This window comes from Pteropus alecto, unplaced genomic scaffold (genome assembly GCF_000325575.1).
Source record: "Pteropus alecto unplaced genomic scaffold, ASM32557v1 scaffold7, whole genome shotgun sequence".
Taxonomy (NCBI): domain Eukaryota; kingdom Metazoa; phylum Chordata; class Mammalia; order Chiroptera; family Pteropodidae; genus Pteropus; species Pteropus alecto.
Window position 1 is genome coordinate 44,766,840 of NW_006494614.1, and position 19,619 is coordinate 44,786,458.

General features: G+C 36.1%; 1 protein-coding gene and 1 pseudogene across 1 annotated transcript in view; both read right to left on the reverse strand.

Moving 5' to 3' along the window:
• DNAH8 (dynein axonemal heavy chain 8) overlaps positions 1–19,619 on the reverse strand; it is a 307,121-nt gene that overhangs the window by 258,420 nt on the left and 29,082 nt on the right. The window contains exons 11-13 of the mRNA XM_006926591.3: positions 10,118–10,264; positions 5,259–5,456; positions 3,075–3,151 (exon numbers count right to left, since the gene is read on the reverse strand). Coding sequence (XP_006926653.1) covers positions 3,075–3,151; positions 5,259–5,456; positions 10,118–10,264 — 422 coding nt within the window. The remainder of the gene's footprint in view (positions 1–3,074; positions 3,152–5,258; positions 5,457–10,117; positions 10,265–19,619) is intronic.
• LOC112474587 lies at positions 16,970–18,734 on the reverse strand (annotated as a pseudogene).

The following is a 19,619-nucleotide window of genomic DNA, read 5'->3' on the forward strand; positions in this document are numbered from 1 at the left end:
ATATACTACCTCCAGGAGACACGTCTCAATTCCAAAGACAAATATAGACTCAAAGTGAAAGGGTGGAAAATGATATTTCGAGTAAATGGCATTCAGAGAAAAGCAAGAGTAGTGGTACTAATATTGGACAAAATAGACTTCAAAATAAGAAAGAAAGATACTGAAGGACACTTCATAATGATAAAGGAAATCATAAACGAAGAAGACATAACACTTATTAATATCTATGCTCCATTCAAGGAGCCCCAAAATATATATAATAATTACAAACAAAATTGAAAGGAGAAACAGACCAAAACACTATCGTAGTAGGGGACCTAAATACCCCAGGAAGAACCACAAAAACATGGAGATTAAACAATATACTACTGAAGAATAACTGGGTCAGAGAAGGAATAAAAAGAGAGCTCAAGTGATCCACAGAAAAGAATGATAATGATAGTACAACATATCAAAACTTTAGGGACATGGGAAAAGCAGTCATAAGATGAAAGTTCATATCATTACAGGCCTATCTCAAAAACAAGAACAAGTCCAAATTACAACCTAACGCTTCATCTTAAAAACTAAGCCTAAAGTCAGCAGTAGGAAAGAAATAATCAAAATTAGAACAGAATTTTAAATGAAATTGAAAACAAAAAACTTAAAAAAAAAAGAAATGCAACAAAGATCTGGTTCTTTGAGAAGATTAATAAAATTGGCAAACCCTTGGCTAGACTCACTAAAGAAGGAAGAGAAAGGACACAAACAAAATCAGGGAAGAAAGAGGAGAATTATGACAGACATCGCAGAAATACAAAGGATCATACAAGAATACTATGAAAAAGTATATAACACCAAATTTAATAACCTAGAAGAAATGGACAAGTACTTAGAAAGATACGACATTCCTAGACTGAATCAAGAACTGGAAAATCAAAACAGATTGATGAGCAGTACGGAAATTGAAACAATCATCAAAAATCTACTAAAAAGTAAAAGTCCAGGACCAGATGGCTTCACCAGTTAATTCTACCAAACATTCAAAGAAGATTTAATATCTATTCTCCTCCAACTCTTCCAAAAAATCAAAGAGGAGGCAATACTTCCGAACTTATTTTATGAGGCCAATATTACCCTGATACCAAAACCTTGAAAAGATAACACAAAAAAAGGAAACTACAGACCAACATCTCTCATGAACACAGATGCGAAAATCCTAAATAAGATACTAACGAACTGAATACAGCAACATATTAAAAAGATTATACGCCACAATCAAGTGGCCTTCATCCCAGGGGCACAGGTAGGTTCAACATACGCAAATTGATTGATGTGATACATCACATAAACAAATTATAATATAAGAATCATATGATCACATCAATAGATGCAAAAAAAGCCTTCGACAAGATACAACAACCATTTATGATCAAAACACTTAACAAAATTGGTATAGAAGGAAAGCATCTTAACATAATAAAGGCAATATATAACAAATCCTCACCGACATTGTACTTAATGGTGAAAAACTAAAAACCTTTCCTCTAAGATCAGGAACAAGACATGGCTGACCACTATCGTCACTGTTATTCAATATAACATTGGAGGTCCTAGTGAGTGCAATCAGGCAAGAGACAAATATAAAAGGCATCCAAGAAGGAAACAAAGAAGTCAAACTGTCACTATTTGAGGATGACATGATTCTCTATATAGAAAACCCTAAAGACTCCACAAGAACACTACTAGAAACAATAAGCAAATACAGTAAAGTTTCTGGATACAAAATCAATGTTCAAAAATCCATAGCATTCCTATACTCTAAAAACGAAGCATCAGAAAATGTGGAAAAATAATTCCTTTTGTAAATGCAACATAAAATACCTAGGAATAAATCTAATGAAACATACGAAGGACCTATATAAGGAAAACTATTAGACCCTATTAGAAGAAATCAAAGAAGATACAAAGAAATGGAAAGATATTCCGTGTTCTTGGATTAGAAGAATCAACATAGTTAAAATGACCATAATACCTAAAGCATTATACAGTTTTAATGCAATCCCCATCAAAATCCCATCAGCATTAGAGGAGAAAAAAATGGCGTAGATGATAGAGGCTCTGTTCATCCCTCTGGCAACCAAATCGAAGTTGTGACAGAAACAAGGAGCAGTAGCAAAGAAAAATCGCCTGGGATCTGGATGAACAAGCCATACAACTAAGGAGAAGTCTAAGAAAGCGCTCTACAATGGCAGAAGGCAGGATGGAGCGATGACGCGGGACAACCTGGTCCCAAGTGGCTGAGTGAGATGGAGACTGCCGCAGCAGCAGCAAAAGCCTCTTAAAGGGGCCACATCCACGAGCGGATTTTCGCGGTGAGGACCTGCTCACTCTGAGCACCAGTGCCCCATCGGCTGCGCGCACGGGGCACGAGGGACTTACAGAGAGATATTGTCAGAGTGAGTGTCAAGGCAAGACTTGCTTGATACAGAAGTGCCGGAGGTATTCATTGTTCCCTGTTGAGCCCTCGCCCCTCCCAGTGCGCTGGACACAGTGCCGCCATTGCACAGACGTTTTCAAACTGGATAACAGAGGTCACTCCGCCCAGAGGATTCCCTGAAACCCCGCCTCCCCCAACTCGGGCCCCAGCCAAGCCACATCCATGTGTATCCTCAGAGAGTCAGGTGCACCTAGACTCACAGCGGAGGTAGCTGGCCTCGGTTTCTGATGTGGCCTTTTGAGGTAACAGGTGTCAAATATGTGGTGACATTAAAGAATTAACGATAAATTAATTTTTTAAAAAGTAACTGAAAAAAAGGTTAGATTCGGTCCAATTTACATTATGTAAACTACCTTATTTCAAATAAATGTAAAAGTTAAAAAAAAAGACTTTCCGTTACCAAAAATAATGCAATAAAAATATATATATTTCGAAGTTTTACCAGTCTATTTAATGGTAATTGAAAGATTAATTTATATGAGTTGTAAAGTTTACCTAGGAGAGATTTCTAAGAATATCTTATTTGAAACTGTATTTTCAGATATAAAGTTATCCCAGCTAGAAAGTATACTACTGCCTAATGAATCATAAATACCTTTGAAGCAACTGAAGAGCCTGCTGAGAAGATAAGATCTTTCCAAAAGTACTGTTCATAAATGCCTGTATTTGTATCTAAAATAAAATATTAATATTTAAGTGATATTTTGCATTAAGAAAGAGATTGGTTTTGTTTAACAACATTTAACAATTTTCTTACAGAATCAAAACAGCCTTCAACACACCTACCACCTAAGCATCTAGAACTGAACTGTCCAGGACAGTGGCCACTGGCTACATGTGGCTACTGAGCACTTGAAATGTCAACTACTTGAAAGTGAAATATGCTACAAGTATAAAATACACGCTTGATCTCAAAGATGTAGAACCAAAAAAAAGGAATGTAAAATATCTCAATGATTCTCACACTGATGACATGTCAAAATGATAATATTTTGAATATGTTGGGATAAATTATATTAATAAAATTAATTTCATCTGCTTCTTTTAACTATTATTCATATGGCTACTAGAAAAATTTAAATTACATATGTGGTTTGCATTCACTGCTTGTTATTTATTGGATATTATTGACCTAGAGAATTTATGAAAGATGTGAATGTCCCTTACCAAGAATATTGCTTTGGTATATTTAGAATTTCTAAGCATATTGGTAGAGCAATGTAATGACACTATAGACACCCAGGATCAACAAGTGTCATTTTCCACACCACTGCTCTCGGAAAACTTTTTGCCATGCTAAGGAGAAACAATAAGAAGAAAATATTCTTCTGAGATACCTACCATCCCAAGCAGTGAACTCTAAACTCCCGGTACCCAACCAATAGGACGGAAGTACTCTTTGCAAATTACTTTCACTTACAGATTACATTGTTATGGTCTATCAATCTATACCACATCCACTACTCTAGCATTGAGAAAGCAAAAAAAGTTACAACACTGACACCTCTTTTAAAATATTTAAAAGTTTATATGGTCTTTAAAAATACTGAAAGCTAAAATTTATATCTAAGACCATGATAAAGCCTTTACAGCATATAATCTTTATTAAGCAATCATAAAAATCATCTGAGGGAGATTTGAGTGGTAAACTTTGGGTGGTAAACACACAATGAAACATACAGATGATGTATTATAAGACTGTACACTTGAAACCTACACATTCTTATTAACCAATGTCACCCCAATAAATTTAACTTTAAAATATTTTAAGCAATAAATTTTTTTTAACAATCCACAAATTCTCATTGCCATAAAGACATAACTTGCAAATCCTTTTAGAAGCAAACTTTATCTTGCACAAATAGTCAAACGCTAAAAGCAATAACTAAAATATATCTTAATATCAGAGCCTAATGTTCAAAAACTAAAAGGAAATCTATGCCAAAAAGAAAAGGTATTGTGGGTAGAATTTTCTGATCTTTCTTATTCATATTGTCCAGATTATATGTAACATAGTTTTTAAAGAATCTTGAAAGACTAAATGAGAAATTTTTTTTTTCCTCACCTTCATAGCAAAAATTTCAGACTCGGAAAGTAGACAGGGTATATTCTTGTCCCTCCCTGTGTCCCCAGGATCTAGTGCAGCAAAGAGGAGGCCCTTTCATGGGGCTAAACCTGGGTTTACAGGAGCTTATGGTAAGAAAGTAACTGAAGTTACATAAACCCAAAAGGTGAGAGAGAAATATATTACAGTCTCACCAGACATACTTTTTAACCACCCTTCATTCCTCTGGTGCCCCTTAAGCTAGGACAAACAGGACGAGGGCCTCTTCAGAGCTCTCCTCTAAGTTGCAGAGAAAATGTGGCCATAAAGTGCAGAGCCAAATGGAGAGTGACTCACCTTCCTAATCTGTCCTCAAACCTTTTCACACTTAAAACAAAGAACGAGGATGACAAATTTTCCCTCAGACTGAAAAATGACATGGGTTCCCTGTCACAACAAAAACTGAATACAAACATTAATGTAAATTAAAAATGAACCCTAGCTACAACAGTCTTTAGGCTTCTGGTTATTCACTGATGTCTTTTATTGAATATGCTTATTTTTCATTTTTTTAAGAGGTGAAAAATATTTTGTGAACTAGTTAAAAATTATTCACACTAGCAAATGTTTTCGATCAATTTGCAAGAATAACATAATAAATAGTAAATATGTAAATTCCAGTGTTATTTATTACATTTCAGCTTTACTAAGGTAAAAGTATGTATAATTACTTACCTCTAAAGCACTGATTTTTGACATGAACTCTAAGAAATCTGTGTCAAATTCTGTCCTTCTTGGATCTAGAATGTCATATTGCTTTTTCTTAACCCCTTGATATATATTTTTGAATTTTATTGCCATTATATCTATTCCCTCTATGGTAGAATTACTCAAGGCTGAATATGTTTGCACAACAGTTATCATATCTGTAATCTTAAAAAGAGAATTGTTATTTTATTTTAAAAATGAGATATTAGCACCCTTCCCTGGTATAAGCTCTTAATGATCATTGATTTAAAAAAAAAAAAAAAAAACAATAAACAGGCTCTAGAATCATTTAGCTAAAACCAATCAGAAGAGATAAAATAGAAGACAAATCTCTGTCTCTAATCAGTACTACTATTTAAGTCAGATGATGTTCCAGCATATCTAGAGAGAGTTTATAACCTCTCTCAGATTTGAGCACTTTCTCTTTCAAGAGGAGAGGGAAAAAAAGAATTTAAGGAAAAGTCCTTGCACATGTCTAAATAGCTTCATCCTTTTATTCTTGAGAATTTTCTGAATATCACTTCACTGGATCACTGGATTCAAAAGCTTTACCGTACTTCTTGGCTCTCCCTTCACTATAGTTCTGATATGCAACACTAGCAGAAATCTACATATTTTCTCTTTTCCCTGAACTCAGGTAAAGGTAAGCCCCAAGAAGAATGACTGCAGTCAATTCTGACCCCTAAAGAGCCCTGGGAAATCCTCAAAATGGATTTTATTGCAGAAATGGCTGCCTCCATCTGAATGTATCAATACCACTCACTTCACCAAAAAAACCCTTTCATGTTCACAGGCTACTTAAGTTTCTTAATTTTCATCAGCCATCCCCCATTTTAATTCCTGCTTTGGAGAACAACGTACAGAGTGCTCCAGGGTAGGCACATCTGTCCAATGGCCATCAGAAAATAAACCTGTTTTCAGAGAAGTCCTCCAAATACTACACACCATGAAGACAACACTACTGGTCTTGATTACATTTCAGCTTTACTAAAGCATAAGTGCATATAAATTACTGGTCTTTCTACAGAACCAGCAGAATTCACATCAAGTCCCTGTGCATGTCAACCCAGAATAACCATCTTCTGAGCAACCATCACTCTTATGCCACTATTTCCGTACACTTCCAAAAACCATGTCATCCTAGAAGCCAGTCAAAACTTTGAGGAAATACAGACCACCAGGAATTTATAGCATGCTGTATATGTTCTATATAACATGAGAAATAGCTGAGCCTCCTACTACTACATACACTGCACTCACCTTAAAAACAAAAACAAACTTAAAAAAATGAACTGAAGAAGTAAACTACCCACTTGTTCTGTTATCCTAACCTGCTAAGACTCTGCCCTTTATCCCCTACCCTACCACCTGCTCCAACAGGCAGAGACTGTGACAAAATTCTTGACACTAACATGTCCTCTCTTTTGTCCATGGGTGGATGAAGGGTCATCAAGAAGCAAAGAAAGCAGTCGATCTCAAATTTAGCCAGTGCATCCTCCATACCCATACCATATGGCAGCATTATAAAAGCCAGTCATGGTAATCAACCATAATCATGCTCCTGCTTGTTTGCCCTGGCCTTGGCTTTTTCACCAGCTCTCTCTTTAGCAACTTTTAAATCCCCAGTATGGAAAACCAATTTATAATCCCTTTTCTGCTCACCAATCTTGTCACCCTTTCCAGTTTTCAACTTGTTATGATTCCCTAATTTCTATGTCACCATGAGTAAAGACCCTATTCCACCTACTAGCTCTAGTTCTTTAAATATCCCCCCGGCTTCCCACCCCTTCCCTTCTCTCCACTAACATTCAAGGCGAGAAGAAAACAGAACTAAACTCTGGGAAATACCTGTATTCACCAAAATTTCCATGGAAGGAAGAGGAAGAAATAGAAAAGAAAAGTGTACATACTTAATTCTGGTTCTTTAGCACAGACTAACACTCAATGTACCTCAAGTCTCCACCCACCATAGAAGAGTGCATTTTGGTCACCCTAAGCTGACACACTAGAACCTCCTTCACTTATTCATCAAAGATCCCCAACACTCCACTTAAATCTGAGGTATCGTCTCTCCAACCCCAATCTCAATCATCTGTCCTTTGACTTTGCCTCTTGGTCATCCTGACATCTGATTCTTACCTTACCCAAATAGGCTTTGACTTAGCTTGTCCTTCTGACTCCCCTCTTCACCATTTAAGAGTTCACTGGGGTACCCTCACAGTCACCCCTACAGTGACCCCTACAGTGCCCCACTCATCAGGGAAAGCCCATTCAGGTGTCTTAGTAACCATCTCTAGGGTATTACACACAATCATGGCCATACTTCAGGGTACTTTTTACAGCCCATTCTTTAAAAGCCTAGACACTAATATCTATCAATCACATCTGGGAGAGATGCCAGTGAGCCAAGGGATTCTTACTGCAGGAGAGCTGGGATAACACACAATTAGAGTGGACTTCCATACAGCCTCTATGGGTTGCTGCATTAGCTCTGGTTGCTGAGCCCTTGTGTCATGAGGTTCTTAAGACTAAAGGCAGGGTTTCTCCAGAGGTGGGGTAGGAGGAGTAGCTAATGCAGTTAGCCATGACTGCCCACTCCTTCTAGCATCAGGAATGCTTGGACTGCTGCATCACAAATGGATGCTCGTGATGCCCTGTATTAGACCTGCCACAATAAAGATCTTTACTGCTAGTGGGCTAATCACTAAGGTCTAGCCCTGAAACTCTAGCAAATAAAACTGTACCAAAGTTGGCAAGGGTTTTGGCTCCTGGAAAAATTAAGGGTAACCAGGACCCACACCTCCAGGTTTATGCTCTAGTGGATTCATAAACATTCAGCATCTTTGTGGAATGACTCCTAACCAATAAGACCTATTTATTACGTTGACACAAGCTATAATCCTTCTAATTGGCCCACAAGAAATCCCTGTTGTTCACAAAACAGCCCCATACAATATTTTCCTAGATATGGCACCAAAAGTATAAGCAACAAAAGAAAATCTTGATATATCAGACTGCATCAAAATTAAAAACTATCATATTTTCAAGGACACCATTAAGAAAGCAAAAAGATAACCCACAGAATGGGAGGAAATATTTGCAAATCATATATGATAGTGGACTTATACCCAGAATATATAAAGAACTTTTACAACTCAATAATAAAAATACAAATAACTAAATATAAAATGTGCAAAGGACTTAAATAGAAATTTCTCCAAAGAAGAACTACAATGGACAATAAGCACTTGAATAGATATTCAATGTCATTAGTCATCAGGGAAAAGCAAATCAAAACCACAGTGAGATACTACTTCATACCTACTAGGATGGCTACATTCAAAAAGACAGATAATAACAAGTGTCGACAAGGAGGTGGAAAAATTGGAACCCTCATAAATTGCTTATGAGAATGTGAAATGATGCAACTACTTTGAAAAACAGTTGAGCAGTTCTTCAAAAAGTTAAACACGGACTTGTCACATGACCCAGCAATTCCGCTCCTATGCATCTACTCCAGAGTAATGATAACATATGTCCACCCAACAACACGTACACAAATGTTATAGCAGCATTATTCATAATAGCCAAAAAGTGGAAAGAACCTAAATGTCCACAAACTAATGACTAGATAAGTAAAATGTGATATCATACATAAAATACTATTCAACAAGAAAAAAGAATGCTGCAACATAGATAAACCTTGAATATTATACTAAGTGAAAGAAGTCAGTCACAAAAGAACACATATTACAGGATTCCATTTATATGAAATGTCCAGAATAGGTAAATCTATAGAACAGAAAAATTAGTGGTTGCTTAGGGCTTGGTAGAGGGGAGAATGGGGCGTGAATGCTAATGGGTAGAGGGTTTCTTTTAGTGGGAACGAAAATATTCTAAAATTAGATTGTAGTAATAGTTGCATAACCCTTTGAATGTATTAGAAAATGTTGACCTGTACACTTTAAATGGGTAAATTGTATGGTATGTGAATTATAGCTTAATAAAGCTATTAAACAAATGAAGAAACAGCCCCATATAAGTATGTATAAAAGACTCCACTCAGTAACTTGGTTCTCTTCATCGCCCATACTTTCTTATCCTGGCTGTGTCAGGGGGTTACCAATGAAAAATAAAATGCCATTTAACCTATGTAATGCCCTCAGCAACTTCCAACAAATGATGAACAGGATCCTAAATACCGCCAGAACCTAAGGAGCTGACTGTGACGGAGTAGCGGGGTGGTCCCGAAATGATATCTTTATAGACTTTCAAAGGCTGACTCCAAGAAGCCTCTGGTATGGGCTGCCCTATATTCCCTGAAAAAAATATCATACCTCCCCAGTCAGTCTTAAATGAATCAAAGGTACAGAAGTTACTAATCCATGTTTGCCCAGCAAAGTCATCACCCACAAATGTCTGTGTATACACCCTATATACTGGCCTAGAAAGAGAAGGTGCCCATACATCCAGATATGACACAACTACCTGGTTCTGCCAGGTATTGTAGATATTTAATCTCACACTTTTTCTCAGCCTAATACAATGATTAAGAGCAGGGGCTTTTAAATTCAAGCTCCACGAGTGAAGGTAGAATTGAGGTCTTCAGAGAGGTGAAAGTTTGCAATAGCTGTTGTCTGACTGGCAGAATGTAGTCATCAGGAATAAAAAAATAAGTTACAATAAAATGCAGTGGGTAACATCGAATGAGTCATATCAATAGTGAGATGAGATCTGGAACAATAACTCTTAACAATGCTACGTAAAGTACTAAATCACCAGAAAGGTGTGGTTGAGGGTGTGTCCTACAACTGCACAATGCTTACCTTCTCCAGCCTTTTGCAGAAAGCTTCAAATTTTCCAAATATATACATTTCTGAAACCTCAAAAGATTTTTCCCCTGAGGATTCTAAAATCTGTTTCCTTGTTTTGTGAAAAGATGTCTGATACTCCTTGAATAGAAAAATGCAATCCTGTATGGGAAAAAAAATTAAAAGAAGGGGGAAAAAGAGAGGTGAAACATTTGTTCAGGAGTCAAAAACTCAAAAATTCTAACCTCACACAGAGCTGGTCACGTCAGTCCCTCAACAAGGACTGCCACTATTAATATGGAAACCCAAGTTCTCTGCCTACATGTTGAAAGGCCTGTAAAAATAATTTTTTTAATTTACATGATATTTTCATCTTCTCCATTCTATCTTCCCTTAACTTTTATCCATATCAAAGTATGACATACATTATTCTACATTTTCATGACTAATTAAACTCCCAGGAGGCCAGCATCATCTACCAATTCTATCTCTTATCAATTATCTATTTAGCTGGCATTTGTCTTTTAATAAACATATAAAACACTAATGCTCTGCAATACTAAATTATCATCCAAACATCATTTCTCCATAAGGAAATTATAAAGTCTTTGATGAGCACATTGCTGAAATCCTAATACTGACTACAGCCATACCACTGGCCAGTTCGATTAGGCTAGTGAACCTATTGGAAATAAAAAATAGGACATAAAAAAAAAAAGGGCCCGGGGAATACACTAGAAAACAAACAAAAATTTCCAAAAAAAAAAAAAAAAAAAAAAAAAAAATCATTTCAATAAACGTTAAACTTTTCAAAGCCACCAATAGACAGTCGAATCTTTATCATAATCCCATCTCTCTGGTTCTGAGTTTTCCCCATATAAGAATCTTTGTGATTACAACATAAATGAACCTTGAAAACATTATGCTAAGTGGTTGGGCCTACTTAGATAATCCAGAATAGTTCCCCATCTCAAGGTCAAGTGACTGGCACCTTAATTTCATCTGTAACCTTAAGTCCCCCTTGTCACCTAACATAACATATTCATGGTACCAGGGATTAGCATGTGGATATTTTGGGGGGACCATTATTTCTACCTATCATAGCCACTAAATCAAAATATCTAAATGGGACTCAGAAATCTATATTTTTAACAATATTCCCAGGTAATTCCTATAAATATTCAGATTTGTGAATAACTGATCTCACATTTATTTCTAACTACATCACAACCCTCTTCTATCTCAATCTTTGAAACAACATTACTGCTCTCTTCAAGGTCCCTGATCATTTTTCACTTATTCAACAAAAGTTTATCAGTGCCTACTATGTTTTAGAAATTCCTTGCGCTGCTAGGATTATAGATAAGATCCCTGCTCTCATGGCACACACCATCTAACTGGAATTACTTTATAGCATCTTCCTCTTCACCAACCGATTTCTTCATGTTGGACAAAGGTCTTGAAAAACAATTTTTCTCATTATTTCCTCCAGGTATCTTGAAAATTATTACTAAAAACTACACAATAAAAGTTTCTGAAAAAAATCAGATCTAATAAAAACCACATTAAACTAGAATTCAAAAAAACCAAGCTTCCATTTCTAATTCAGTCAGTAAATAGCTAGTGGCCTAAACGACATTTAAAAAATAAAAGACTAAATTGCTAAATTCTATATGTAGAGTTCTGGTTCTTGCCAACTAGTTAATTTGAGGGGAGTGATTTCTGACTCCCAACCCAAAAATTAAACTTGAAAAGACTAGAGAAGGAAACATAGAATTCCGCAAATAACAATAACACAACAACAGAAGTGAGAAACTGCTGAGAAGACAATGAGTTGTTTTGAATCTGGGGATAGGATGGGCAAGAGTGATTATAAAAACAAAGATAGAGAAATGAATAATATGATTATTGAATAAAGAGACATATTATATAATAAGATAAAGGTTAATAAGAGAATATTATCAACATTAAGCCAATAAATTATAAAATTTAGACAAACAGGAGAAATTCCTCGAAAATACAAATTTATCAAAACTGACCGAATAACAAATCCAAAGCATAGTCAAATAATTCATTTTTAAACTTAATCAATAATGTAATTGCAAAGTAATATAAGAGATTAATATTCAGAATATATAAAGAATGCCCACAACTCAACAACGACAAAAAAACAAACAAACAACCCAGTTCAAAAATAAGTAAAGGATATGAATAGACATTTTGCTAAAGATGTACAAATGTCCAACAAGGATATAAAAAAATGTTCAACCATCATTAGTCATTAGGAAAATGTAAGTCAAAACCACAATGAGATACTACTTCACATTCATTAGGATAACTATAATCTCTCCTTCCCCCCAAAATGGAAAATAACAAGCTTTGGCAAGGATGTAGAAAAACTGGCACCCCACTACATTGCTGGTGGGATTGCAAAATGGTGCAGCCACTGTGGAAAATGGTTTGGTGCTTCTTCAAAAAGTTTAACACAAAATTACAACATGGTCCAGCAATTCCACTTCAAGGTATATACTCAAAAGAACTGGAAGTAGAGCATCAAACAGGTAACTTTACACCAATGTTCATAGCAGCATTATTCATAAGGGCTAAAAGGTAGTAACAATCCAGATCTCTATCAACAGACGAATAGAGAAACAAAATGTGGTGTATCCATACAATAAAATGTTAATTACTCAGCCATAAAAAGGAATGAAATTCTGACACATGCTACAACACGGATGAACCTTGAAAACATCATGCTAGGTGAAATAAACCAGACACAAAAGGACAGACACTATATGATTCCACTTAAATGAAGTACATAGAGTAGGCAAATTCATAGAAACATAAAGTAGAATACAGGTGTTACCAGGAGTGGGTAAAGGAGAGATTGGGCAGTTATTTGTTTAATGAGTACAGAGTTTCAGTTTGGGATGATGAAAAAGTTCTGGAAATGGATAGCAGTGATGGTTGCACAATATTGTGAATGTACTTAATGCCATTGAACCATACACTTAAAAATAGCTAAAATGGTAAATTTTATGTTATGTATATCTTACCATGATTTAAAATTTTTAATTATTAAAAAAAGGAAACAATAATTGAAAAGTCTTCCCACAAAGAAAACATCAAGCCCAGATGACTTAATGGATGGGTTCTATCAGACTTTTTTTGTACAGTATTTTCAGTTTTTTTTGTTTTTATTTTAATTTTGATTGAGGTAACACTGACTTACAATATTATGTTTCAGGTATATAATATTATAATTCAACATCTGTACACACTACACCATGCTCACCACCAAAGGTCTAGTTTCCATCCATCCCCATACATTTAACCCCCTTTACCCATTTCGATTACCTCCTAGTTCCTTCCCTTCTGTTAACCACCACTCTGTTATCTGCATCTATGGTTTGTTTTTGTTCAGTTTTGTTTGTTTTGTTGTTGGGGTCTTTTTAATATTCCATAAGTGAAATCATACAATATTTGTCTTTCTCCATTTGACTTATTTCACTTAAATAATACCCTCAAGATCCAACCTTGTTGTCACAAATGGCAAGATTTCACCTTTTTTTATGGCTAAAAAGTATTACATTGCATATATGCCAGATCTTCTTTAACCATTCATCCACTGATGAACTCTTAGGCTATTTTGATATCTTGACTATCGTAAATAATGCTGCTATGAACACTGGAGTACTATATCTTTTCGAATTAGTCTCTTCGTATTCTTCAAATAAATATTCAGAGGTGGAATAGCTGGATCATGTGGTAGTACGATTCTTAAAATTTTGAGTAACCTCTATACTGTTTTCCATAGTGGCTGTACCAATTTATAATTCTACCAACAGTGTACGAGTGTTCCCTTTCCTCTGCATCTTCTCCAATACTTGTTATTTCTTGCCTTTTTTATAATAGCCATTCTAACAGGTGTGAGGTGATATCTCATTGTGATTTGGGAAGTGACATCAGCATCATGTCAGTGTGAGAAGACCCCAAGTCTCGCTCCTTTAAGTTACAACAAGTTGGAAATCTATAATTCAACAAGGATTCTCTGCTCAACACAAACGTGTCTGAGAGATCCATGCACTGAGACAGCTAAAGGTGGGCATATGGGAGCCCAGAATGGGAAGGAGGATGGAAGGAAGGACAGAGGCATGATTCCATTGCTAACCAAAGCCCCAGCCCACGTGATAGCACGGTAGAGGTTCAGCCCCCACTGGGCAGACCAAAGGGGCAGAGGCAGCAATCCAGCCTGAGTAGCAGATAAATACTGAAGCTGAGCCCAGGGTCTAGGGTAGAGAAGCAGGTAAAAAGGGTGGCAATGGTCAACAAGCCACCATCACCACTGTGGGAATCTGCATCCCACCCCCACCCTCCTGTGGCATGCCCGGCATTACAACCCTCACTCAGCAGATCCTGAAAGGGTAAAAGCAACATTCTAGCCTAAGTGTTTTGTACTCATTGTAGTTAGACCCATGGATCCGCTTACCCTCATCCACCCTCCCCCACCCATCATGGCAGAGCCTGGTAGAGGCAGCTGAGACACCACAGAAAGAGCAAGGTAGCTGATGGCACCTGCAAGAAAGCGGTGCCAAGAACACAAAGGCCAGGAGATCCATAGTCTGCCACATCCTACCACAAACATGGTGCCCTAAGGTCTAGGCAACTGGGTCATAAAAGATGACACCCACCTCCTCCAAGAATAGGAGGCACTTTCCACAAACAAGGCGACACTGCCCCACAGAAATCGGAAAATCCCAGTAGTGGAAGTAAAAGAAAACAAAAACTTGTGCTATCACACCACCTACTGGAAGACAAAAGAAATACCGCTACTTATCAACTTGCTAAACAGTTAAAAGAGACAGTACTTTAAAAAAATATTTGATTCTCCTCAAATGCCCAGGCAGAGAAATAATACATCAAGTACCATGAATAACCAAGATAACAAAGCAGTTCAGAAAGAAAATTTTAAATCTCCAGAAAATAAACTTAAAGACATGGAAGACTGTGATTTAAATGACAGAGAATTCAAGGTTGCAGTTCTAAAAAAACTCAAAAGAGATACAAGAAAACTCAGAAAGGCAATTCAATGGGCTCAGAAATAAAATTAACAAACAAAAAGAATATTTCACCAAAAGGACCGAAACAATAAAAAAGAACCAAACAGAAATTCTGGAGCTGAAGAATGAATTAGTGAGCTTAAGAAATAGAGCAGGCCAGATGGAGGAAAGAATTAAATGACATTGACAATAGAAATCTAAAAATGACTCAAGTGGAAGAAGAGAGAAAATTGAGGGTTAAAAAAAAAAAATGAAAGAACTCTGTAAGAACTATTTGATACCATTAGAAAAAGTAATATAAGAATAATAGGTATACCATAAGGAGAGAGGGAGAAGGGAAGAGTGAGCCTTTTTAAACAAATAATTAATGAGAATTTCCCAAACCTATGAAAAGAGCTGGATGCCCAAATCCGAGAAGCTAACAGAACACCTATTATCTCAATGCAACCTTCTCCAAGGTTGCATTATATGTATAGTATACTTATATATAGTGTATATATATATATGTGTGTGTGTATATACACACACACATATATATACATATATATAGTATACTTAATACTATATTAAGTTCTCAAAAATTAATGACAAAGAATTCTCAAGGCATCCAGGGAATATAAAATTGTAACCTGTAAAAGAAACTCCATTAGATTATCAACGGATCTTCAGCAGAAATCTTATAAGCTAGGAAAGAGTAATATCAAATATTTAAAATAATGAAAGAGAGAAATCACCAGCCAAGAATAAGATATCATATTGATTTCGATTTGCATTTCCCTAATAATTAGTGGCGCTGAACATCTTTTCAGGTACCTGTTGGCCATCTGTATATCTTTTTTGGAAAAAATATCTATTCAGACCCTCTACCCATTTTTAAATCAAGTTGTTTGTTTATTGTTGTTGAGTTGTATGAGTATCTGTATTTTGGATATAAACCCCTAATCAGATGTACAATTTGCAATATCTTTTCTCATTCAGTAGACTGTCTTTTCATTTTGCTGATGGTTTCCTATGCTGTGCAGAAGCTTTTTAGTCTGATGTAACACATTTGTTTATTTTTGTGTTTGTTCCCTAATGTCAAGGAGCTCAGCACCTATGTTTTTTTCTATATGTTTTATGGTTTCGGGTCTTACATTTTGAATTAATTTTTGAGTAAGACGATATAAGACACTGGTCTCATCTCATTCTTTTGCATGTGGCTGTCCAGTCTTCCCAACACCATTTTGAAGAGACTCTCCTGTCTCCATTGTATGTTTCTGGCTCTTTTGTTGTAAATTAGTTGTCCTTATATAGAGGGTTTTCTTTCTGGGTTCTCAGTTTTGCCCCATTGGTCTGTGTATCTATTCTTCTATCAATATCACACTGTTTTTATTACTATAGTTCTGTAGCATAGTTTGAAGCCTGGGAGGGTGATAATTCTGGCTTTGTTTTTGTTTGTTTGTTTGTTTGTTTGTTTGTTTGTTTGTTTTCTCTCAGGATCGTTTTGGTTATTCTGGGTCATTTGCAGTTTCATACATTTTAGAATTTTTTGTTCTATTTTTGTAAAAAAATGCCATTGGGATTTTGATAGGGATTGCATTGAATCTGTAGATCGCTCTGGGTAATACAGACATTTTAACAATATTAATTCTTTCAATCCATAAGCACAAAATATCTTTCCATTTCTTTCTGCCTTCTTTAATTTCTTTCAACTACGTCTTATAGTTTTCATAGTACAGGTCTTTAATCTCCTTGGTAAAATTTATTCCTAGGTATTTTATCTTAAGTTTCATTTTTAAATGAACACACAACAAAGATCGTCATTAAGTCATTTTGTGTCTCTGCTTGAATTAGGCACTTTATCTTGAGGATCTTTCTTTGCTTTTACCATCTCAACAGGCTCCTTATTGTCATTTCAGGTAGTTCTTTTTGTCCTGTCACGCACTGCTTCTGCTATTTTTTTCCCTCCTCTTTCAGGTAGGTGTATTTCAAACTTGTTCCAAAAGCTTCTGTTTTCCTGTTGTCCAAGAGGTGAAATCTATGCATGGACTTTCAAATGGTTCTGAAGGTGTTGCATTGTTGGCTTGAGGCATTATTTCATGTAGTGTGTCATATTTTTGATGAGGCTTGAGTTTTAGAGACTCTTTTCTTTGCCAATAACATCTTTGGCAGTTCTATTCACTCCAGTAGAAGAATGTGTGTTCATGTAATTGGTGATAACTTCCCATATTGAATTTATTCCAGCAAGGAAGACATTCACACCTTTAATTAGTAAGTGCAGATCTATCCTCTTCTAATCAAGTTTTACTGCCTTTTCCACCTTTGACAGTTGTTTTCTCTGCATTCTTAGATGTTTGTCACATAAAGCCTTGCTTCCTCTTTCTTTTTCCTAATTTGCTCATTTATTTCTTCTGTTTTATCAGAGTGGTCATCCCTACTTCTTTTGTAGATCAAAGTGTGTTTCATTTAAATACTGTAAGCAGGCTAGTTTGAGCAGATCTCAAAAGCTTTTGCACTTCATAATCATTTTAATCTGCTCCATCTTAGTATCAGAAAGATGATTCCAGGTCTTCTACAAATTTTGAAGTTTTTGCTGCCTTTCCTTTTTTTATTGAGATATAATTGACATATAAAATTATACTAGTTTGAAGTGTACAACACAATGATTTGATATTGCCTTCCCTTTTAATGGTTTTTTTTTTCTGAATATCTTCTCCTTTCTTTGCCAATAATGTTTGCCTAATTCCCTCTTCTTCTTTCTCCTTAGCTATCCAAGCAGTTTTTAATTCAGCGTGGCTCTGCAAAGCTCAGTAATCAGCATATAAAGACAGCCAATAAACACTTCCAGGTGAAGCTTTCCTGGTGTAGTCATTTCTTTCAGACATAAAAAAAAAATCACTTTACTTTTCTACGAACTTTTCCAGAGAATAGAAAAGGGAGGAATACTTCCTTCCCCACCTCCACCCCTACTCATTCTGAGACCTTAGTGCCAAAAACACTGGCAAGGACAGTCTGAAAAAAGAAAATTACAGGCTATCTCCTTCATGAAGAGAGCTGCGAAAAATCCTAAACAAAATTGTAGCAAACTGAATTTGAGTTTTTAAAAAGAGATAAATATACCATGACCAAGATGAGTTTATCCAATGGATATTAGGATTCCTTCATTTTGGAAAACCTAAAAATGTCATCCATTACATTAACAGATTGAGGAAAAAACCTTATAAGCATCTCGAAAAATATGTGCAGAAAATTTTTTTCAAAATTTGTTCCAAAAGATTCTATTATTCACAACATCAAAATACATTACCTAGTACTAAAACTAGGAATAAAATTACCTTACTCTAATCGACAATGTATTGAAAACCTATGAAAGCATCAGACTAAATAAGAAAATATTAAAAACATTTGCTTTCAAAAAAAAAGGTCAAAATCAGATGCCAAGAAGCATGGTGGAGTGAGAGATGTCCCCAGATCTCTCCCCTTGAAACAACAGTAAGCTGAACATCTAAAACTCCACAAAAAACACCCAACCTGTATACCAGCATGACTGAGCATGGGATCTTCACATAAGAACTACTACAGGTCAGAACCATGGAAGTTGAGCAGTAGAATGAGAGAAACAAAGAAGCTGCCTCTTGCAACTGGAGATCCCTGCAGGAAGAGGGGGAAAGGAAGAGGTATGGTGGTTTCCCTGAAGAGTACTGCCTGAGAGAGCTGTGAGCTCCACATATCGGCAGTGCTCAGGGATCAGAGCAGAAAGCAGAAAAGTGGGGACGGCAGAGAAGCAAAGCTAATTATTATCAGCTGCAGCTGCAGAATGCCAGTTTGAGCCACAGCCGCCATCCTCCAGCCCAGAGGGCACCTATATCCTCCAAGACAACACTGTGGAGCACCAGGGGAATCTGAGAAAACGCTACTGAAACTGTTGCTAACACTGACAAGGACTGAGATTGAGGGTAGCGAGTGTGATGGAATATCTATAAGGGAAATAAAAAGGCATTTTAAGACTTTATATAAAGCAGGGATCCAAGAGGATTAGAAGCCAAAAGAAAAATGCTTTCTTTGCAACAGGCTAAAAAAAGACATTTATATAATAAATCTTCTTTCTGGGGGGGGAAAAAAAAAAGCAGAATACACTTCCACTAATGCCCAGACAGAAATAGTCCATTAAACACCATGAACAACCAAGGCGATAAGGCAGCTCAGAAAGAAAGAGAAAAATCTCCATAAAATGAGCTTACATGAAAATATGTGACTTAAATGACAGAGAATTCCAGATGGTACTTCTGAAAAAACTCAGTGAGTTCCGAAATGAGTCATATCAACAATTTCAGAAATTGAAAAAACAACTAGATGAGCAGAATGAGTTCCTTAGCGAGGAGACTGAAACCCTCAAAAAGAAGCAAAAAGAACTTCTGGAGATGACAAATACACTGCAAGAGCTGAAAAATGAAATAGCAAGCCAGGGAATAATCGAC